Source organism: Psittacula echo (genome assembly GCF_963264785.1).
Source record: "Psittacula echo genome assembly, chromosome: Z".
Classification (NCBI taxonomy): domain Eukaryota; kingdom Metazoa; phylum Chordata; class Aves; order Psittaciformes; family Psittacidae; genus Psittacula; species Psittacula echo.
Genome location: NC_137742.1, coordinates 19,998,748 through 20,023,222, shown reverse-complemented (window position 1 = coordinate 20,023,222; position 24,475 = coordinate 19,998,748). Strand labels below are relative to the sequence as shown.

General features: G+C 42.2%; 1 protein-coding gene across 1 annotated transcript; it reads left to right on the top strand.

Annotated features, from left to right (window-relative positions):
• Window positions 1-16,458: 16,458 nt before the first annotated feature.
• On the top strand, window positions 16,459-22,961 carry ESM1 (endothelial cell specific molecule 1; the record flags this gene model as incomplete). The annotated part of the gene is made up of 3 exons (XM_080637486.1): window positions 16,459-16,774; window positions 20,631-20,786; window positions 22,861-22,961. The coding sequence occupies exons 1-3, from the start codon at window positions 16,474-16,476 to the stop codon at window positions 22,959-22,961; spliced, it is 558 nt and encodes a 185-aa protein (XP_080493612.1). The 5' UTR covers window positions 16,459-16,473.
• Between the last annotated feature and the right edge of the window lie 1,514 nt (window positions 22,962-24,475).

Genomic DNA, 24,475 nt, shown 5'->3' with positions numbered 1-24,475 from the left:
TGGCTGCCCCTGCCCAGCCCTGGGGCTCCACTACCCACTAGCCCATGGACCAGGATCCATGTCAGCTCCAGGGCTATCAGCTTCTGCCCCAGCAGTGCTGCAGCATGCCCAGTCTTCCTCTCCCCTCAGCCAGTCACTGCCCTGCCATGGGCCCTGCTGAGCCCATGTCCCAGCCTAGCCTTGGCCTGCCCCAGAGAGGTGCAGAAGTAGGGAGCTGATCAGTAATCTTGACTCTGTGCACCCAGAGGTGAGTGTACACTCAGGGGAGGGGCAGTCTGGGCAGGAGTTTTGCAGGGGGGCTGGTTTACAGAGCTGGGCTGTTTCTTACAGCTGAGCTGAAAACAGGACAGCCACAGACAGTAGCTCCAGGTACGTTACAGTTTTACAATAACAGACACCCACAAAGTCTCACGGAGTAAGCTAGAAACCCATTCTTACTAGACTGAGAGGCAAGCTTGTGATGGAATTTACTACAGATTCTAGTTGTTTCCAGCATAGCATTTGCAATTCCATTTCCCTTCAGTAAGAGAAATCTAGTCTTGTCCCTCTTAACCTGTCATACCACTAACCTCCAGGTTTGTGTGAGGTGTCCCCTTGCACATTCCCTCCCGTTTTCCAAATACTGGCTTCTTGTACCAGACCAGCTCTCTGGTCATAATGCATGTTTTCATCTTTACTGAAATTTCTGAGTGGATTAAATGAGCCCTGCCCTAGGAATCCTTCTGGCCTTGGCCAGGCTGGGCTCCTATCCGTGCTTGCACTTGCAGCTTCAGATGACATCTCTGTCAGACAATTGCACCTATCTGTTTTTACTGAGGTCTTCCAGGTCAGCGATATTGCTGAACGATTATTCGCTGAGGAGTCTGACTTGCTCATTGTTTGTCACATAGTTGCATTTGGGCACAGAAAGCAGCCCCTATGGTTAACCAACCAAGCAAAGACATGACATACAGCGCTGATGTAGAAGTGTACAGCTGGCTGACGACTATCTGTCCAATAGAGGGGGCTGACAACTTGTATTCACACATCACTCAGGGATGCAGATGCAGTGGGCTTTAGTCCTTACGTTTGTTCTGCCTTTGTATTGGGCAGTAGTGGCTGATGTTTTGTACTTGTTTTGGCTGTACATCTAATGCACTGTATGTTCAAGGCTGATGTTTTGTGCTTGTTTTGGCTGTACATCTAATGGACTGTATGTTCGATTTGGGAATCTTTTTTATTTTTAAACAAACTTCCAGTTCTCAATATGGAGGGTGGCATTTTCTATTGTCAATAACTGTTGTCTCCTGAAAGTGCAGTGATATGTTTGAAGCATGGATTGCCTCCACTGCTCGTAGTCAAAGTCTTTGTTTTATCTCCTGACTACAGAGCTGACCGCCATCTAAGAGGCCGTAAAAGTAACCTTCCTTTTGGGCAACTCAATCTGGCATCAGGAAGAAACATTCAGAAAACAGAATTAAAACAAAGCATGCCATCAGATTTTCAAGATAATTTTCTTGGATACTTGCCAAAGAGAAATAAAAAGAAACTCAAAGGCTCTTTCTAAGTCTGACCAGGTCAGTTCTCCATAGTCAGTCAAATTACAGCAAGTCATTTAAATATGTCTATTACACCTTTTAATTATGATTTACTAGTTTCCAAAATTTCTCCTCATTTCATTAATGGTCTGGCAGATGGTTCAGGCACTTTCACCCCACCAACCCACCATGTTTATAACCCCGCAATCATCTGATGAAGCTCTTTCTGCACTGACTTAGTGTAAAAAGATTATATTTAATAATCAACATCTAACAGATTGCAAATAGGTTAAATTTAGTTGTAGTTTCATTTAAGGTGAAACAGGTTGCTTCTAAGCCATTGAAATCAGCTGTGGAATGTGCACTGAAAGTCAGCCACTAATTTCACAAAAAGTCCTTGAGTCTAAACGCTGTACGAAAACTCACATGCTTGTCATGACAAAGAAGAAACCACAGAAAGATGAGCAAAAAAGCCCTTATTTTAATGAAAAATAGAACAGAAACTTACAGATCTTGGCTACTTTCAATGACACAGAACAGATTCAATGTATAAACAATGGAGTTTCACAAGGTTCATTTAGTGTACATTTGTTTGTAAAGAGCAAGAAGCTTTGCCCCATTGAAACACTCTCACAAAACCTTTATTTCAATAAAATATCAAACCTCTCAGCAGCCACATAGGAAATTAAGATAAGCAATAATTAAAACAATGACATCAGTAGATAAAAAAAACAGCTTAAATCACTCTTAATCACTGCTGTCATAAAAACTCCTAGTAATGAGTATTCAATTAACCCATTCCATTTAAACAAATAAATGGCACATGGCTTTTGGTTTAGGTTATCTTGAAACCACAAAGAGGATGTTACCTATCAGGATGTAGTGTCCAGATTTCTTGGAACATCCCTGTTTCAAGGTGTTACAACCAAAGCTGTATCTCACACCTTTTCAGCACCCCTGCTTCCAGGTAAAAGCAGATGCATGAAAAGAAGGGGGAGCTCTGGACTAGCATGTTTGCAAAACTCTTGACATTTTCAAATGGCAATGGACCACGCTGACAGTGATGTGGTTTTTACTGATTAGAACCTGGGGCATGCCAGTCTCTTGCCAGAAGCCACAGTCCTGGCCTAGCACTGGTCTTAGCAAAGTTCAAGTAACAAATGGTCACACTGAGCACACAATACTCTGAACAGGCTTTGGGCATGATGGTGGAGCACTGTGGAGAAACTTGCACTGCTTCTTTTCAGTGGGGATCGTGAGAGGCCCCATCTTCCACTGTGGTCCAGCTAGATCATGTCAACAAATTCCTACTATGTACAATCCACATCACAGCAGAAACGGTAATGTGGAGGCAGCAATTCTACTTGCAGCACCAGAGATCTCGCATGCACAGAGACAGAAAATAAGCTTGCTACTACTGCTGCACAGTTCAGTTTCTTCCTGCAATATTTCAGAGGGATGGATTCTAACTGCAAGTTTTCTTGGGGATGCATCTACACTAAATCATGAGTATATGAGAGAGTGCCGAAAAGTGCAATATGGGGGTCTATGGTGCTCACGATTCAAGGTTCACCAACTTCAGAAGTTATCACCTCTCTAGCTGGAGGGGATTGGTGTTAGTGCTTCTCCAGGAGTGGAAATGGGTGGTTTGGGTTAACTTACTGCCCTGTGAATTATTTTGTGGAGCTGTGAAGCAATACTGTGCTGCAGCAGCAATCAGCCAGACACTGTCACAGTGAGATTTGACAGGGATTCCACATCAGAGCCCTCAATTATTAAACTAAATAGATTTGTGTATTCTGTCTTATGAACAGTGGTGTTGATCTTATCAAGTGGTCTTGGCCTCATTATGCAGAAATATCGACAGTATCTGCACAAGGGAGTATACAGCCCAGCACAAGCAATCCAGGAGGTTCCTCAATTGTGTGGGGGACAACTTCCTCCTGCAAGTAATAGAGGAACTGACAAGGAGAGGTGCCATGCTTGATCTTGTGCTCAGCAACAGGGAGGGGCTGGTTGGAAATGTGATGCTTCAGGGCAGCCTTGGTTGCAGCAATCATGAGATGGTAGAGTTTGAGATCCTCCGCACAGTAAGAAGAGCATGCAGCAAGCTCACTGCCCTGGACTTCAAGAGAGCAGACTTTGGCCTCTTCAGGAACCTGCTTAGTAAGGTTCCATGGGATATAGCCCTAGAGGGCAGGGGGGGCCAAGACTGTTGGTTGATATTCAAGGATCACCTGCTACAAGCTCAGGAGTGTTGCATCCTGAGAAGAAGGAAATCGGACAGGAGGGCCAGGAGGCCTCCACGAATGGACAAGGAGCTGCTGAGAAAACTCAGAGAGAAAAAAGAAGCTTATAGAGGGTAGAAGTGAGGACAGGTGGCCTGGGAAGAATACAGGGACATTGTCCAGGAAGCTAGGGATCAGGTCAGGAAAGCTAAGGCCCAGTTAGAATTGAGTCTGGCTGGGATGTCAAGGATAACAGGAAGGGCTTCTATAGGTATGTAGCAAACAAAAGACAGACTAGGGACAATGTAGGCCCTCTCCAGAAGCTATTGGGAGAAATGGCTACCCTGGATTTGGAGAAGGCTGAGGTTCTTAATGACTTCTTTGCCTCAGTCTTCACTGATCAGAATTGTCTGACCACAGCACCCAAGTCTTGGAAGGCAGATGCAGGGACTGTGAGAATGAAGACCTTAGGCCCACTGTAGGAGAGGATCTGCTTCGAGACCATCTTAAGAACCTGGGCTCCATGGGACCTGATGAAATTCATCCATGGGTCCTGAGGGAACTGTTAGATGAAGTTGCTAAGCCACTGTCATAGAATCATAGAATCATAGAATAGTTAGGGTTGGAAAGGACCTTAAGATGATCTAGTTCCAACCCACCTGCCATGGGCAGGGACACCTCACACTAAACCATGTCACCCAAGGCCTCATCCAACCTGGCCTTGAACACCGCCAAGGATGGAGCATTCACAACCTCCCTGGGCAACCCATTCCAGTGCCTCACCACCCTCACAGTAAAGAATTTCTTCCTTATATCAAATCTAAACTTCCCCTGTTTAAGTTTGAACCCGTTACCCCTTGTCCTGTCACTACAGTCCCTGATGAATAATCCATCCCCAGCATCCTTGTAGGCCCCCTTCAGATACTGGAAGGCTGCTATGAGGTCTCCACGCAGCCTTCTCTTCTCCAGGCTGAACAGCCCCAACTTTCTCAGCCTGTCTCCATACGGGAGGTGCTCCAGTCCCCTGATCATCCTCGTGGCCCTCCTCTGGACTTGTTCCAAGAGTTCCATGTCCTTTTTATGTTGCGGACACCAGAACTGCACACAATACTGCAAGTGAGGTCTCACGAGAGCAGAGTAGAGGGGCAGGATCACCTCCTTCGACCTGCTGGTCATGCTCCTTTTGATGCAGCCCAGGATACGGCTGGCTTTCTGGGCTGCAAGCGCACACTGAACCTGGCTCATGTTCATTTTCTCATCGACCAACACTGCCAAGTCCTTCTCTGCAGGGCTGCTCTGAATCTCTTCTCTGCCCAACCTGTAGCTGTGCCTGGGATTGCTCCGACCCAGGGGTAGGACCTTGCACTTGGCATGGTTAAACTTCATCAGGTTGGCATCAGCCCACCTCACAAGCGTGTCGAGGTCCCTCTGGATGGCATCCCTTCCCTCCGGCGTATCAACCGAACCACACAGCTTGGTGTCATCGGCAAACTTGCTGAGGGCGCACTCAATCCCACTGTCCATGTCACCGACAAAGATGTTGAACAAGACAGGTCCCAACACCATATTTGAAAAAGGTAAAGTTCCTGATCACTGGAAGAAGGGAAATATAACCCCCATTTTCAAGAAGGGGAAAATGGACGACCCAGGGAATTACAGACCAGTCAGTCTCACCTCTGTGCCTGGCAAAATCTTGGAGCAGGTTCTCCTGTAAGGCATGCTAAGGCACATGAAAAACAAGGAGGTGGTTGGTGAAAGCCAGCATGGCTTCACTGAGGGGAAATCCTGCCTGACCAATTTGGTGGCCTTCTATGATGGGGCTACGGAACTGATGGACAGGGGTAGAGCAGTTTGATGTCATCTACCTGGACTTGTGCAAAACATTCCACACTGTGCTGCACGGCATCCTTGCCTCTAGACTGGAGAGACATGGATTTGGTGGATGGACCACCCTGTGGATAAGGAAATGGCTGAATGGTCACACACACAGAGTTGTGGTCAATGGCTCAATGTCCAGCTGGAAACCAGTAACGAGTGGTGTCCCTCAGGGATTGGTGTTGGGACCGATCTTGTTCAACATCTTTGTCGGTGACATGGACAGTGGGATTGAGTGCGCCCTCAGCAAGTTTGCCGATGACACCAAGCTGTGTGGTTCGGTTGATACGCCGGAGGGAAGGGATGCCATCCAGAGGGACCTTGACACGCTTGTGAGGTGGCCAGTGCCAACCTGATGAAGTTTAACCAAGCCAAGTGCAAGGTCCTACACCTGGCTCAGGGCAATCCTAGCCACATCTACAGGTTGGATGGTGAGGTGATTCAGAGCAGCCCTGCAGAGAAGGACTTGGGGGTGTTGGTCGATGAGAAAATGAACATGAGCCAGGTTCAGTGTGCGCTCGCAGCCCAGAAAGCCAACCGTATCCTGGGTTGCATCAAAAGGAGCAATGGAGGTGATCCTGCCCCTCTACTCAGCTCTCATGAGACCTCACTTGCAGTATTTTGTACAGTTGTGGTGTCTTCAACATAAGAAAGACTTGCAGCTGTTGAAGCAAGTCCAGAAGAGGCAATGAGGATGATCACGGCCTGAAGCACCTCCCATATGAAGACAGGCTGAGAAAGTTGGGGCTGTTCAAGCCTGGAGAAGCTGTGTGGAGACCTCATAGCAGCCTTCCAGTATCTGAAGGGGGCCTACAAGGATGCTGGGGATGGATTATTCATCAGGGACTGTAGTGACAGGACAAGGGGTAACGGGTTCAAACTTAAACAGGGGAAGTTTAGATTTGATATAAGGAAGAAATTCTTTACTATGAGAGTGGAGAGGCACTGGAATAAGTTGCCCAAAGAAGTGGTAAATGCTCCATCCCTGTCAGTGTTCAAGGTCAGGTTGGATGAAGCCTTGGGTGACATGGTCCAGTGTAAGGTGTTTCTGCCCATGGCAGGGGGTTGGAACTTGATGCTTTTAAGGTCCTTTCCAACCCAAACCATACTATGATTCTATAATTCTATGATTCTAAGATAACAGCACAGGTGTTGATAACACAAGAAACAGACTAATTTCTAATGGGATATTTAAAGTGTTTCTCTTTCAGGCCTCTTTCCCTCCCCTTGTTTGTTCTGCACCCAGTTACCTAAGTCAGGGTCACATTTTGGTATCAAAACTTGTGTCATGACTTTTGATATACTTGGGACAGTGGTTTTCAGAAGGGTTTGTTATTCTACCAGCTGGGTTGGGTTTTTGCCTTCTCATGATGCTTGGTTCCAGCTTGGCCATCCTGGGCAGTATTCATCTGCTTAGCCAAACACTGCTGGTGGCTCTGGTGGGTTTCAATACGCACAGCCAATGAGTCATAAGCCCTGTTTCAGGCACTTATCTTAGGAAATAGACAAACAAAATAAATGCTTTCCTTCCACGTTGGTTCTAGAAAACAGGCTTATTTGTTTACTATCAATGTTTTATAAAATGAAAAGTATTTTTCATTTTATTAAACAGAAAAAGCTACTAAAGCTGGAACTGAGGATAATATTGCAAAATTCTGGCTCAGCTGGCCTCATGGGATCCACATGTCATGTAACACATGAGGTATTCTGGGGGCTGATTTTTACTGTCAACAACCATCTGTAGCAGATCTTCCTCTCGGTCACCCTTGCAGCTTCTTGACAGGAAGGATAAGATATACCTAGCACCTGGCCAACATTCACAGTCTATAACATCATAGGCCAACTCCTGTCACAGTGAAGAGGGCACATTATACAGCATAGGGGGCAATTAGAACATAGGGTTGGGGGCTGAACAGTAGCTATTTGATTTTAATTAAACCACCTAAGACAATATATCTCATTGTGAACTATTTAAAAAATTCTGCTTGCTTAAAAAGTTTATTCTATCAGGACAAGAAACATAAAATAACACATGGTCAGTCTATGACAATTCAGAAGATAGAGCAAAAGAGAAGAAGAATATGCCAAGATGGAGAAATCACAGAATCAGTCTGTCAGACTCATAATTTGGGAAAATACTGCAGCTTTGGATGTTTTACTCAAGTTTTTTTCAGCATTTGTCCTAAAGGATAAAGTTTTGGTCATTTGATTAAATGACTGAAAATTAACATCAAGGTTTTTTATTAAATAATTAAGATTCATTTATGAATAGAATAAGAAAGCAATACAACTCACCATATTTTATTTAATTCTCTCAAATATACCTAATGATATAAATGTGTATAAAAGATCAAATTTCTGAGTCAAAACGAAAGGTTGTGTTCTGTGGTAACACTTCTTATTTATAAGACCTCTTTTAGCAATATATTAAGAAAGTTAAAAATAATGAGATACAAGCTAAAATGGATTTGAAAGTGGCTGTTTTTAGGCTTATAATTTGTCTGGTTTTAGACTTATAATTCTAAGCTTTTTGACAATTTTGTCATTTAATGAAACACAAACTCATCACAGGCAATATGCAGCTTTTACCTTTCATTGCTTTCTAATTGGAACTTGTTTGCAAACATTCCTTTTCTTTGAGTGAAAAACACACATAAAAATCTTTGAATTGGTTTTTGTTTCTTTACAAGAAACCAAAAGAAGATCATAACACATGGAAAGTATTATGTGAAATCCTGGCCTCACTGAAATAAGTGGCAAAGCATTTATGTTGTTAGGGTCAGTGTTCACCCACAATGTATGTGCTATAGAAAAATAAAAAAAAGCATTCAAATATTCGGAAATACAGCCAAATGACTGATAGGGTAAAGGACAAAGATGTGGGAAGCATGTGCATGCATGAAAATCCTATTGACACCCTGGTGACACAAATGGACCTGTGCCATTTGTGTCACCTCCAAGTGCGTTGTTTTGGGACACCTTGATTGGTATCTTTTTTTCATGGAAGCTAAGATAATGATTTAAATCCTGTCCAAACCTGTTCACTGAAGTAGCTACTGATGGCATATAGCATGAAAACGCTTGAAGACAAAACGTCAAAAGACTTCTTGAAGAAGAGAAGGGAAAAGGGGAAACATAACTCATACTGCTGACAAAACAAAGCTGTGTGCTGTAGTCAGCATGCTGAAGGGAAGGGATGCTATCCAGAGGGATCTTGACAGGTTTGGTGCAAACCTCATGAATTTTAACAGCCCAAGGCAAAGTCCTGCACCTGGGTTGGGGGAACCCCAAGCACAAATACAGGTTGGACAAAGAATGGATTGATATCAACCCTAAGGGTTGCTGATTATCAAGAAACTCAACAGGACCTGGCAGTGTGTGCTTAAAGCCCAGAAAGCCAAACGTATCTTGGGCTTCATCAAAGGAAGCATGACCAGCAGGTTGAGGAGGTGATCCTGCCCCTCTACCCTGCTTTTGATACCCCACCTGCAGTCCTGCTTCCAACTCTGGGGCCCCCAACACAAAAAGGATGTGGATATTTTTGGAGCAATTCCAGAGGAGACCACAGTTCAGAGGAGCCCTCTGAGCATCAGAGGGCTGGAGCACCCCTCTTGTGAGGGAAGGCTGAGAGTGTTAGACTTGTTCAGCCTGGAGAAGAGAAGAGTCTGGGGAGAGCTTAGAGAGGCTTACAGTACCTAAAGGAGGCCTACAGGAAATTTGGAGAGGGACTTTTTACAAGGGCCTGTAGTGATCGGAGAAGAGGGAATGACTTTAAGCTGAAAAGGGTGAGATTTAGATTAGATATTAGGAAGAAATTCTTTCCTGTGAGGGTGGTGAGGCGCTGGAACTGCTTGCTCGGAGAAGCTGTGGCTGCACTATCCCTGGCAGTGTTCAAGGCCAGGTTGGACGGGGCTTTGAGCAACCTGGTCTAGAGGAAGGTGTCCCTGCCCATGGCAGGGGGTTGAAACTAGATGAGCTTTAAAGTCCTTTTCAACCCAAACTGTTCTGTGATTTCATGGTTGTATGAAGACCCTGCACCAATTAGCCCAAAGTCTCAAATAGACGTCAGTCTGGGTAGACAGGATGGACAGAATGTAAGGACTGTGAACATGAGAAAGCAATGAAGGTGAGCTGAAGTGATGCACTCTCATTTTTAGTCTGTGCTTTGTGTATAGCACAGACTTGTGAAGAGTCTGCATATGAAGCTCCATATAAATCAGAGAAAGAGGACTTTTAAATAAAGAGATTAAAATGTCAGCAATGGAATAAAACAGCATAATAAGGGATAAGGGTGAGCTGGAGAGATTGTGCGCAGAGAAAAGCCAGGATAAAACAGTCCCTCATCCTAAGGAAAGAAAGTGTGTAACACTGCGGAAAATTCTTTAATAGTCCCGCTGGTGTCCTTACAGCTTTCAGCCTTTGGCTGGCTCTTCCCTTAAGTTTTATTACCTAGGAGATGCTGAAGTCCTCTTACGGCCTTTCTGGGTCATCTAGTTATTCTGGAAACTGTTTATGCTTCAAAGATGGGTAAAAGAAAGTTTGGAACACAGAGATACGGAAGAGACATTTCTTGTTAAAGAAAAGTGATGATTGACTTAGATTTGGGTAATTTTGCTTATCTAAATGAATTAGTTCATAGAAAGGTTATTATCCTGGCAATATCACAAAGAATACATGGAAATATTAGCTTATGAGGGTACCTAGCCCTAACTCAAAAACCTCAACATTTCACACATATGACCACAGATTTTCTTATTAGCAACCCATGGAGTACAAAAGCTGAGCTTTTAATAGCTTTGTCATTCATTACAGGAAATAGCTACTTAGTCAAGTCTAAACTATATACAAAGCATAGCTGAAACTTTTGCAGAAGAGTTATAAGACAATAGCATTGATTAATTACACCAGGGTTTTCAAAACCAGGTTTCAGTACAGATTATCTATAGAAATGTCACCTTTTTTCTTAAAGAACAAAGATCAAAATCAGCTTGAGTTGCAAGTAAGAGGATAGCCCCAAACAATCCTGAAATACTTGATTCTAGAATTTATACCTAGGATTTGAAAACCAAACAGTGCACTTTGAAATGCTGCACAGAAACTAAGAAAAAACTTCTCTCAAATGGGAATGTTGCTTAATTATCAGAGACTGATAGAGTCAGACTACAATTACAATTCACATTGGGTAGGGAAAGGATAAAATTCACAATATTTGAAATTTTATTAACTGTTGTTGTTGCTATGTCCCCAAAAAACAATGAAATGCCTATTACAGTGTAATATATGTCGTTCTAGTTCTACAGAGAACTACCAATATCATAGATTGAATGGTAACAGAAAAAAGAGTGTGTATTACTACATCAGTTTATTATGTCAAATAGTGGGGCAAAAAAATATCTTTGACATTATCTCAGCATTAAAGATGCCTAGCATACGGGCATGATATATGCACCTGGGGACCAAAGTAGAACATGCAAATAACCATTGTTCACATCTGTTTTTATTGATAATTTTTGAAGATCATTCCTGAAAGAGTCTTTTTTTTTTTTTTTTTTTTTTTTGCAAGTTGTTGAAAATCATAACTATGAAAAACAGTGAAGATGTTTTTCTATGTGGAAAGGCTTTATTTTCCTATTTTCCTAGGTGGATATACAGTTTAGTCAGGGTGATTTAGATTCCTAGGACCAAGACATCTCAACAAAGAAACAGCTACTGATAAAACTATTGATAAGGTGGGGATTTGTGGAGGCAGAGCTTTGGTTTGGGCTGTGAGTGATCAATCAAGTCTAGCATTGTATTTAGAGAAGCAAATTTTTTGAAGTAGAAAACGAGTAGTTTTCTTGTACCTTTATCAAATTCCCTAACATAGGTACTAGAGGTCTTGGACACTGAAACTCCTTTCTTCCTTTGGAAAAGCCGGTGGTTTGAAAGTAGTAGAAAAAGGCTTCAGCATAACAGAATCACAACCAATTTTTTTTTCATTTTTCCCCACGTATATAAACTACCTATTTATTGTGTCTGACAAACCCAAATCTGTGTGCCTTGGAGAAAATTGAGCCCTGTTGCCATGTAGTAGAGCTTTTCCACCACTCCTGTGATATTTTTTGTCTCTTTAACATGTTCTCCAAGCACAGCAGAAATATTTGACTCAATTCATTAATTCATTGAGGAAAAGCCAGTGATTTCTGCCACAACGATCATCGCAGTGGTTGTAAAATCACTGGGAATAGCCACACTGTGCAGGCATCTTTCAGTCGGAGCCACGCCTTGACCGTAACCTGACGAGGCACTGGACTGTGCCACATGGACTCAGTAGCATAGACTTGAAAGGTGCCCAGCTCCATTTGTATGGCCACAGGTCTAAAGAAGGAAACAGAGTGGAAGTCATCTGCAGCAAGTCTGGCTTCTAGCTCCCAGGCTGGACATGCCACATATTTGTATGTGGAGTTATGGGCAAATATATTTTTAATATGCTCCAAATAAGCTGTGGTTGTAGCTCCTGAAGCTCTCTGCACATACCCTCACCGTATCCAGTAATTTCTATAGTAGCTCATGTAGTCTGCATAGGTAGCCAGCTTACCAAGTTTTCTGCATAGCACCTGGCCTGCCTGAAGAAAGCAAATAACCACCTCTTTGCCTTCAGCAAGTAGGAAATGTCCCAGATCATCTATTTTTACCAGAGTGAGGCTGAGTTGCCATGTTACAGTCGAAACAAAGAGTAATTAGCAATTCATTGAAAAGATACAAGAAAAGAAGTCATACAAAGGGGAGTCCTTGCCGCTATCTCACTTTCCTGATTCTTATCTTTTACTTCCTATTTCTGGCTTTTCATTTTGGACTTTGCAGCTCAGCTTCCTTTTGGTGTTTCCCTTTGAATCTTTGCTTCTCCTGTAGCATTGTGCTTATGGCTTTTTGTAAAGGAAGCCTGGGAAAAGGTTGGATCGTTCAGGAATGTACGGTAACATATTTTTAGTTTAGGGACTGCGTTTTGGAAATAAGCAACAAGGGTCATGTATTAAACCTTTTCCTATGTTTAAAGAGATATTAATGCTTCCTGCTTAACCGCCTTTATGTGTTCAAAAGACTGAATAACAACAGTGGCTAGAATGCTTAAGTTCAGAAGAACTGAGGTGAATTACTCTCTGTTTTTCAGAGTAAAACAAACAAAGCCTTACAGTATTGACCTAATAAATAGACTTGTTTACCAGCACAGTTTAATCATGTATCATGAGGTATGTCACTTCATGGGGACCTTGTGGGGTCAAACAAGTGGGGTCAAGCTTCTCAGAGGGCATAAATACAACCTCAAGACTCCCCCCCTCCCAAGCTGCTTTTGATTGAGAAATTGGTTATTTGCCAAAGAACTAGAAAAAATGTGTTCTGAAGTATTCAGCTGGAAACACACTTCACAGCTCAGTGATGCTAAAGCAGTGATTGCTCAGTTCCCTGTAGCGTTGAACCTAAGGGCTGAAACCTTTTCTGCTTCCATAAGAAATGCCAAACATTATATATGGTGAAGTAATTATGATGTAAACTGGCACCAAGACAATTTATACTGTAAATTTGGGAAAGAAATTTAGCTCTGATATGATCCAGAAAATCTTCCACATTTAAAGTATATTTATACCACAGGTTAAATAATAGTGCCAACTTTTCTGTTGTTGATAGCTGGGGAAGCTTTATTAATTCCCATTGCACCAATTTCAAGAGAGAACTTAGTTCAGGGCCTTACATTATCATGCTGTTCATTGCAAAGAAAAGCTTAATGGATTCAATAGGTAAACCAACAAAGAAACATTAAAATTAAAGGGAGTGACATTGGATTTATTTCACAAACTAATTGTTAGACAGTGTGAAAGATCGCAATACCATTATTTTCTCCATGCCACTCATGTATAAGACAGACCTCTATTTCTTCATATTGTTTTCTTCCATTACATGTATTTTTTTATCCATTGTAATAATTTACTTTGGCTTCTACCTCCAAGCACAGAATACGGTTTCCCTCTTAGTCCAAATAATATTGGAGAGTTGCTAGGGGAGTGTGCTGATTTCTTTTACGATTTCTTTTCCTCACCACATCTGTCTGTAATTTTTTTATTTATCATCTCCATAGGACATTTTTCCCGCTAGAAACCCAAACATGAAATGCAGCCGTTTCAGATCTTTAGGTGTTTTATACAAAGAGCATTTCCTAAATATATTTACAGAACACAGTTTTACCAGCTGGTGGTTACTACCAGACATAAACACTAAGTGCATGTATGGGTGGGTCTGCACACTCCCCTGTTATCTTCTCTGAAGGAGCAAGCAGGTATGAGTTTAAAGGCAGGTGTGAACTAATTTAGGGAAGACTTAAGGGAGGGACTCAAGGGAGAGCCCTCCTGCTGCCCTGTGAGGTCTCCTGCACCAAGCATGCAACCTGCTTCTTTGGGCTATTCCACACTTGTGAGCAGATTTGGCCAGGGAACTGAAATTGTTCCTGCGCTTAGCTGTGCTCCCTTGCCCTCTGACTGAACTTAGTCTTTCTCTCCCACTGAGGGGACTGTCCAGTGGGATTATGTAGGCTCCTCAGGCCCACAGCGAGTCCTATTAATATAAAGCAATGTCAGTTTTAGTTGATGCTAGCAGAAATGGGCAGTGATTTACATTACTTTGCTGAGCTGTGAACTGTGGGGTGATGTTGGGTTGCACTTTGTTTTTGAATAGGCTTTTACCATATTGTAGTTGTGATGGGGTCATCGGTAAGCACATCCATTTCTAATTTATCTGCTCTTTGTAACCTTGCACTTTTGTTCCTCCTTGGTTTTTAGGTGCAATCTTCACTTCCATGTTTGAAGTTTTCACCTCCCAGAGGACAGTTGCATTGGATTTCGAAGATAAAATGATTTACTACTACTAATTGCTGTAATCTCATAGCTACCAATAGTACTTTTATGGTTTACATAAGACTTCAACGTAATGCTTTGATTGTTACACTTTAAATTCACTGATTGGTCCAAGATTACTCGTGAGCACAGGCATGAGCTAGTGCATGTAAACATCTGCCAGCTGGCAACTGTGAGAAGAACTGTATTTTAAGTAATTATATACTGTATAAGATGGATGCTTGCAAATGTTTGCCCAAGTATAGTCTACCTTTGATATATGTTAAACATATTTTCTCCTTCTCTCCTCTCCTCTCCTCTCCTCTCCTCTCCTCTCCTCTCCTCTCCTCTCCTCTCCTCTCCTCTCTTCTCCTCTCCTCTCCTCTCCTCTCCTCTCCTCTCCCTCTCCCTCTCTTTTCCACTCCTCTCCTTCTCCAGGATCTTCTACCCATGTACACCAGAATTATATGAACAACCTACCCAAATTCAGTATACTGTATGTTGGTTTTCTCATCTTCTTCGCAAGAAAGGAGTTCAGCTTTTTGTTTTGGATCTATCAATTCACATTTGCATTCATGAAGAAAAGGCTTTCCTGCTCTCTTCTATTTCCAGCATAGCCCTTCATTTTATTTGGCAGCCTACTCAGTGGTTGAGTACGTACATTGCCCGAGTGGGCAGTGTACTGAGCCCACTCGAGACACAGGGTTCCCAAATAGCAAGCTGATCACAACATACAAGTTTAGATTGATCTGATTCCCACTAACTTCAGTGGTAGCAACTTTTGGCATGCAGAGATTTATTTATGGCTAGCTTTACTTCTTTTTCGCTTTCCTGTAGATCTTTCTTTAGAGCAGAAATTTCCGTCTCTCCAGTGGCTCATCTGTTACACTGAAATCTTCGGTTGTTTGCTGTTTCTTGTCAAGGCTCTAGCAGCATGAATAAATCTAAAAGGAGGATGCAGGAAATTGAGACTTATTTTCTGTTTATTTACACTAATGTCATTGAAGAGCAACATCAGGGCATCCCACAGAGTTTGATCAGATAGAAGTGGTGTAAAGAGGAGGAGAACGAGCCCCCCTGGATCTGAGGCTGTGCAGACTGTGCTGGTGATGGATGTGGATTTCCCCCTTTGGTTGTGAGGTCGGGGCAGCTCATTGATCATTCTCCTGAACTTCCTGCGGAAGCTCCCACAAAATGCTGGTTTCTGTCTGACCTGTTTTAAGTTCTAGCAGTAATTGTTGAGTGAAATGTTTAATTCATCTCCTCCTAAATACTGATTAAAAAGTACCATTTTGATGCAGGCAGGAAAACACTACTGAAGCATTTGAGCTTGGTTGTTAAATTACATAATCTCGCTTTGTTCCTCAATGTAACTGTCCACATGCCCTCAAAGGAGATAGCAAAGATTTATTCTTTTAACGATTATTATTCCAGCAGTGAGAGGATTCAGTGTGATTTTCTTCTGGCCAAGTGAGCTGTGCTAGTGAGGCAGAGCTGTCCTGCCAGCAGTGTGCCCCGTGTCAGAGCGATCCCTGTCCTGCAGGACAGTAATGCACCCTACTTGGTTTCTTTTTTCTTCGGTTGTGTGTTGTGGTTTTTTTTTCCCTTTTCTTTTGGCAGACGTCCTTGAGCATTTGAGACGGATGTGAGAGAGTTTTTAGTCCTCATGCAAAACAACCAACTAAACATAACAGATTACATCAGCTCAGGCTTTTCAATTCCTGGATGGCAGCAGAGTGCTAATCCAACCTTCATCCTGGATTTCATAAACTGAAACAAGGGAGGCTGGCAGGAGCAGCGCTGCCGGATTGAGGAAGCTGACGACGGTGCAGCATGTGGGCAACACACTGTATAAAGCTCATAAACTTGTAGGCTGATGTGTGCAGCTACCACTTTGGATTCTGTACTGCTGCTTCCCTCGGCACAAGGCACCAGCAGGCTGAGCATTAAAGCCTGCTCTTTGGAACTGAGCATTTACCCCTGCAAGACATGAAGGGCTTCCTGTTTCTCACACTCCTCCTGATGCCCGTGCACGCTGGAACTGCTTGGAGTGCGAAATACGCAGTAGATTGTCCTGAGCCCTGTGACAGTAACGCATGCAAAAGTACCTTGCGCTGTAAGAGAACGGTGCTGGATGACTGTGGCTGTTGCAGAGTGTGTGCAGCTGCTCTGGGGGAGACTTGCTATCGTACGGTCTCGGGTATGGATGGTGTCAAGTGTGGTCCTGGGCTGAAGTGCCAGTTTTACACTGAGGAGGATGACTTTGGTGATGAATTTGGTATCTGCAAAGGTAACAATATTCACTTTGCATGCACCCACCTTGGCAATTTGACAGCAACCTACATATAGAGCTTGCCTCCTGCTTGGAAGGTCTAAAATGGGATTTTTCCAGCTCAGCCCTTATCCAAGAAGAATGTGTAAAATACAGGTGTTACATGTAGGAGGACAGGGTTATTAATGTGAGAATATTGTTTAGATTTGGGGTCATGTGTGAGGAAATACGGATGGGGTGTGCTTGGAAATGAGATTTTTGACTGGGACTTGGGAGACGCAGGCACTAGTCCTGATCCTTCCACTGATTTGGTGGGTGGCTTTCTATAAATTGCAAAGACTTTAATCCTGCAAGTCCAACCTTGTCACCGGATCCCTGCTCCTGCTGCACTCTCCCTGGGGTGAGGTTCCCTCAGGCACTGCAGGCTGCCTGCCCAGGGACCAGGTACTCTCTCTGGGGTCTGAGAGACGGAGATAACAGCACCTCCTGAGCGCCTGGGGACATTGTTTTGTTTAATTCAGTCCTGCCTTTGAGATCTCAGCTACCCTAGGGATGCTGCCAGGGAAGGCAGAGACCTTCCTGCCTGAAAGACGGGAATAACAGAACAGAGCTGACTGAGAGATGAGCAGCCAGCCACTGCTCTCAGCTTATTCCAGGTATGCTGCATGCTGATTTCTTTAGTCATAGACTAGAACAGCATTTTTCATTTAAGAGCAATCCACACTCCATGCAAAAAGGAGAGGAGAAGGAGGATGAATTTTTTTTTAAATAAATAATTTTAAAAAAAGGTTTTGGAAAATGTAAATGCAGTCAGTTTTCCTGTGTTCATGTACCACTTCAGTAAGTAGATACAGATATGCCTTTGAATAACTTCCTTAAAAGTGAAGATGTCTTGGCAGTTAAATATCAGGAGTATTAATAGCCTCAGTTAAAGTAATGACTTAGGACCAGATGCTGCAAAAGTCATTCAGGCTGACTCACATATAGAACACACTTAATTACATTGGTATTTAAAAACAAATTCATGTGCATGTTTGAGAGTGAGACCCAAAATACTACTTTTATTTCTAAGGACTAAAATCTATGCATATAAATGTCATATCTTTGGTACACACACCAGAAAAGTATTTGACTGAGATAGATGTCTGATTTTCAGTTTATTAAAAGTTACTGCAGTGCAAGATATGCCTATAATTCTTCTAACAGTTCTTTTGGATGGTTATATAGTTTTCAATGTCCTCATAGGAATTTCTTTCCAATAGCACACTTCAAATGGGAAAAAAGAAACACTGAGAGACATGACATCTGAATCCCTGCAGCTGAATCTTGGAAGCTCTGTGGAAAATATTTTCTTTCTTATTCCTAGCAAGTCAGTGGAAAAACTCCCATTATTTTCAATAAAGCCGTATCTTGATTTAGAGTTGTAAATTGGTATTTGAGGCTTGTATGCCCCATATATTTATTTGCACTATTATCCATGTAATTTCCAATTCTTTTTCATTTTTTCATGTCAGGCCTGAGATAGTACAATGTCTTTCTGTATGAATTTGAATCCTATCAGGCAAATTATGAGGCCAAGTATTATTTTTTTATATCCACTATGATACCATGTCACTCATTTTGATAACTTCCATGTTTGTACTAATTCACAGGGTCAGGATGGCTATATTGCCTCCATTAGCCTGCGACTCATTTACTTTGAAGTTGTGAAAAAATGATCTGAACTCTCTGTTCTTCAATTTCTTATTTTTAAAATGTGTAAGGCATGGACAGAATAAGTTTCAGAGCAATTTTTTGAGCACTTTCGGTGTTACAAGACTGATAGTATAATAATCATATTATTATGAATAGCAATGCCATAACTGTCCAAACCAGACTAAGGAACACTGGTGCTCTGCACTTTTGTTACTAAAGTAAATACCCTCGAAACCTGAGGTATAACTGTCACAGTGAAGACCCTGCTTTTGTACCCCCTTAGATTATCGGGAGCTGCTTCTGCTGAACAAAACCTTCTAACAGCAAAATTGACTCAGATCTCGGTTTTATCAAATCTGAAAAGCAGCATCAATGACAGATTATTCCACATGGAGCCAACTGCTTTGTCTCAGACTTGTTTCCATGTTGCTGTGCACAGCATTGCATCCCACCACTCTGAGCTGAGCAGCTGAGCACCTGCAGCAGACAGATTGATGCTCCGTGTGGTGTGTGCTCTCAGTTTGTCCCTCAGGGAGAATTGTGCACACAAAACCTGTTTCACTTTGGCAAGGCTTTGTTTTTGTTTTATGTGGACAAACAGCAGATCAAAGAGTGTCCTTGCTTGGAAAGGGGAGTCTGGGGAAGCTCAGTGAGGTGATCCAGGCTGGAGGGGTTCACTGTGCAGTTGCTACGAGGGAATTGGTCAATTTTCCAGTACTTTCATTTATAAAAGCATAACCTCTGGACATGCAGAGAATTGTAAGATACTGATTTCATTTTGGGACATTAGCCTGATTTTCAGATAGCTGTATGGCAAAACTAAATATTTGTGCTGATTCAAAAGGAGACTGGGCAAACTCAGAAGGATAACCCTGTTGTGGGGTTATATGCTCAGAAACCACGTCTGGCTTAGGAGGTCCCAGAGCTGAAGATGGGGGAGAATATGATAAAGGAGGTATAATTTCTGCTTATCATGGTCATCTTCTCTCAAGTGTTTTGTGGGAACCTAGTACAGCCCTGAATGGTCGTGCATCTGCCTTTAGGAGTTGAATTTGAAACTTTCCAGGACTTGCCATCTAAGGTGACCATGTGCCCCAGGTTGGCAAGAGCAGCCTGGGCATAATGACCTTTCTCCTGGGACATCCCAAAGTTCTCTTGTGAGGATCTCTTGTGTGGGGGTTTGGAAAGAGGACACTGGAGCTGGATTTTCCTTGTCTCCATCTTCAGCTATGGTCCTGGGAAGATACTCTGTTCATCATCGAGGCAGAGAAAGTCAAGTGCTGTGACCCCTCTGGGAAGTTATGTGGTCCAGCAGAATATGTGTCAGCTATGGGATAGGGCAAATCCTCTGCACCTGACTTAATTTTTTAAAAAGCATTTGGTCCCATCCTGACAGCTGCGCTTTGGTGCTCCTCTACCAGCTTGCTCAGGGACAGGAGATTTGAATTGGGGCAGTATGTGACCAGATGCAGTATAACCAGCAGCTGCCTTAGTGCCAGAGATCCCTTTACCACATACTCACTTTTCAAGCTGGAGATGTAGGTGAGCTCTTTGCTGTCTGCCGTGGGAAGTCAGACTTTTGCTGTATAAGAAGCCATCTGACAGGGGAAGGTTCTTCCCCAGGAGCCAGGAGTATCTCCAGGAGGAAGGTGCATTTGCTGGATAGCTCCTCAGGATTGGGCAGCAGTCTTCACTGAGCCGACATGCAGTGGCCTCAGGCACAAGCTGCCCATGCCAGCAATAAATTGCTCCTCTAAATCATGACAATCATATAAGTCACACAATATCATTCCCAAACAGTGAATTCAGGAACTTTCTGAAGTTTTCTTTTCTAAATCCAATGCCAATCCTTCAACCAAATCCTTTATGACTATATACTTACATATTCATATTGCCTTTAATTTACATTTCAATATTACAAGTGTTTCACAGAAGGATTACTAATAACACATTGTAAGTAAGTTATAGGAAGAGAAATTGTGTATATAATGTGTGTCAAGGTTTGTTAAAACTGGAAAATACCTGTAATAAGCAGATGGCTTGCTGAAATCCTGCAATTAATGTTTAGCTGATCTCCACTCAAAGGTTTTCCACTTTTAAGGATATAAGCAGACAAGCTACTAAGACAGCAGCTAACTTGGATCACTGAGGACTGCTTTGCTATATTACTTTTTTTCAGAGTGTCCCTATGGTACCTATGGCATGGAATGCAGGAAAACCTGCAACTGTCCCTCTGGCATCTGTGACAGAGTAACTGGCAAGTGTCTAAAGTTTCCATTTTTTCAACTGTCTGCTTCCAAGCCTCCAAATCGACGAAAAATCGTTTCACACACAGGTAAGACCTTGTTGGGCAGTTACTTCTAGCAGAAATCACCTTGTACGTGATTTACTGCCACGCTATGTACGCTGCGTGTGAGTCATGTGTACTTTGCTGGAGCTGTGCAAACAGCTAACAGCACAAGGGTACATTTATGTTTCTTATTGGCAGCTCCCCTAACTTAAGGCAAGGAGTTAGGTAAGCTGTGGCACATGGTAAAAACATTCTGAAATCCTAACATGAGTGAAATACTTCACAGCTGTTGCATGTGCTAGGAGTACGGCGTCTTGCGTGCAATGGGAGGCTATGCCAGGGTTTGCATTAGTCACTTGAGATGTGGCCCATGTACCTGCTATGTGTAGAATAGGATTTCACTAAGTTTTATTACTGTTAGCTAATATATGGTAAAAATAACATCCCAGAGCTTTATACGTTTTCAGATGTCAGTAGGCTGTTTTATGAAATGTTTTATTGTAATAATTAATCACATTATTTCTAGAATAAGTTCTTACCTGTAACATTATGTCTGAAGCCTAAAACCAGAACTTTTCAGAATTGAAAATGCAGAGTGTTTGAAGCAGGAAAGCATTTTTTAAAGCTGGGATTAAAATTTATTCCTCTTTTATTCTCCACATGAGGATACAGAGGTATATTTAACCAAACAATGCTCACTCTAAATTTAAAACATCAATCAGTATAAATAGAAAGATGAATATGTTAAATAAATATCAAAGATTTAATCATAGGCCTACTGGGAGCTTTACTAGGATTTCACCCCAAAGTATTCAAATTTTATTTCTTCTTCAACTGCAGTTAGTATGCCTTATTTTGATTTCCTCCTGTTAGAGTAAGCTATCTAGAGTTTGCTGCCTTAATACATGGTTTATCTTTCCCCCGCTCTCCATTTAGTTGGACAGAAGAAAACTTCTACAGCTCATGACCATGCCATATTTAAAATGATCTTGAAAAAAAACTTCATGAGATGCATCTGTTATGAACTTCTTGTATTTTTCTGTATGATTGTGCTGTTTTGCCTTTCCAGCTTTTGTTACCAAGGGTGATGAAATCACAAGAAAAAAATACTTCTGTCTTGCTTTTTATTTCCTGTATCCAGCCTATATTCCAAATCCTCCTAAGTAGTTTGTTTTCATCAGTTCCTCTTTCCCTGTCCTTCTCTTGCCTTTGGTTACAAACCTTTAGCTGCCTCAATGTTTAGCAACTTGTCTGCTCCCAGCCAGGGTGATACTGACCCCATTTTTTACCAGTGCAAAGGTTTCACACTGATTTCTGTCCCCAGATGTCCATCACTGGAAGCAGACCAGGGACACTGTGTAGTACTGCATGGGATGGTCACACGCAGTTTCATTTAATAGTGGTTGGAGGTAGCTACAGCACTTAGGACAGATCCTCAGTGAATTAAACCAGATGTGAATACCTCTGAATTTTAAACAGACTAGTTTCTGGCCCATATGTTTTATAAAGACATTATGACTACATATACCCTACTAAATTTAACATTGCTGGAGCATGTTCCTGTATGTTGCAATTTGACCACCTTCATGGTTGAACAGTGGGCAGTGGCTGGCACGCTTTGTTCCAGTCTATCCAGCTGTGCCAAACAATCTCAGCTGCAGCCCAGGAATCAGTGTCACTGAGGGATCATTCTCAGTGGGCAAACTGGATACCTTTTACCCTTTTTTTGGAGAGCGAGAGAGTTTAGTGGCATGCACCAGGCTATTCCACGCCAGCTGGCCTCAGTCAGAGAGTAGCTCCAAGCATGTTTCATTTACCACTGTAGCTACAGAGGATGTGATGCTTGGTCCCTTGTCACACAGGAGTGTTGTAGTGAGACTGGAAACTGAACTCAAATCACCCACCTTATGCTTAAACTACAGGAAAGCACATTTGGCTTATGCCATCATAATTTGCCAGAAATTTTGCAGCTGGATAATTGGAGGCATTCAGGGAGATTCCTGCAAGATTTGTCAACTAATGTTTTTGTGAAGCGTTCCCCAAACCAGGGACATTGCTGTAGGACAGTACTTTAACTCTCATTTTCATGAAGTCCACCTTTATGTTTGTATGTTTTCAGACAATGACATGGCATCAGGGGATGGCAATTCTGTGAAAGAGGAATTCGTTAAGGAGAAAACTATTCGCTCTCCGGTAATGAAATGGCTAAATCCTCGCTGATATTTACTCACACTCATAAGACTTTCAAGTGAATGCATTTCTCACAGATTATTGAATATGCAACAACACACTTTAAGAACAAAGTAGATGTATAGCATATGAAAATGTAACCTCTGAAGGCCAATTGTTATTCTGTTTTCCATGAGAAAAATGTTTACTTAAAAATAGACTGTACAGTGTATATGATTTTTAATATTTGTTTTGATAAGTATTTGAACAGAAATGTATTGTGGATTCCTGAATGTACAGTAATATTAAAAAACCCAACACAATTCAACCCTCCTCATCTAAATAATGCCAGAGGCTGACTTTTGCAGCCTGAGGCAGGGAGAGCTCTCATTGAATTCAGTGGACAGTTTGAGTGAGTGAAACTATTGGTGTGGAGCCAATATGAAAGAAACTCACATAAACAAATCCCAGGATAGCAAACAACACCCCTGAATCACAAGAATAATAATAGCATAGGAGCACAACAGTGTGAATTAAATAAACCAGTGTTAGTCATTAGTTGTTTTCTGGTTTTTGGAAGTTTGGTGACAATTCCTCAGAGATAAACACATCTTTCTTCAGTAAGAAAACACCCAGCATTTAAGTTTGTACATTGTGAATAATTGAACCAAGACACTGCAGCCATATATTGTATTTAGGTGGATTTCTAAAGTTAAATTCTGTACAGAGAAGCAGCAGCTTGGTAAATTCTACGATTTGTAGATGGGGATCTGAAAAGAAACAAGCTGTTTAGCATTATTTAAATATATATGTTTGTGTAAAGTAGCTACTATGGTGTGTTAAGGTGATGTCTGCATTTCATGGGGAAAAATGGGTCCAATGCCAGAACCCAGCAAATGAACCTTTGTAATTTCCATCTTCATTGCTGGCTGCAGCCCATCTGCCACTCACAGAGCGTTCACCTGGTTCAGTGTAGGGAAGGCTTGGGCTTTCACTAACTGGTAGTAGTGCCTCCACAGCCTGTAGTACTCAGTTTCTTACTTGCATGAGCAAGTGGCTCCATTTCAGCCAGGAGAGCAATTTATACACGTTAAGAGTGTTGCGGGAACTGACAGTCCCTCACTCAGATCAGACTGGGCAAGATATTTGTTCCACAAAAAAATCCACACTGAGATGGGTTTGCTAGTATGTCTGGAAACAACAGATACTGGAAATTGACGTATCTGTGTTAGAGTGGAGCTAGATTGCCTGAGTTCAGGAATGCAGAGCACTCTCATTGGAAATGTGTTTTGAAGTGAGTATTCCTTTGAAATCAATGTGAGCTTTGACAGTGAATTCAGTGAAAGAAGGAGCATGCAGTACCTCAGTCAAAGTTTGGTGCAGGATCTGAAAACATGCTTTTAAATCTAGGAACAACAGAAATTCCAATGCCTTTAGAGAGTCCAGATCCTGATTCAAAGCCAGCATTAGCGGATGCAGGCTGCTTTCACATGGGAAAGCAGTGCTGAAAAGTGCTCTAGAGCAAGAGAATTATGACAGTAGTAAACACCCAAATGTCAGCGTTA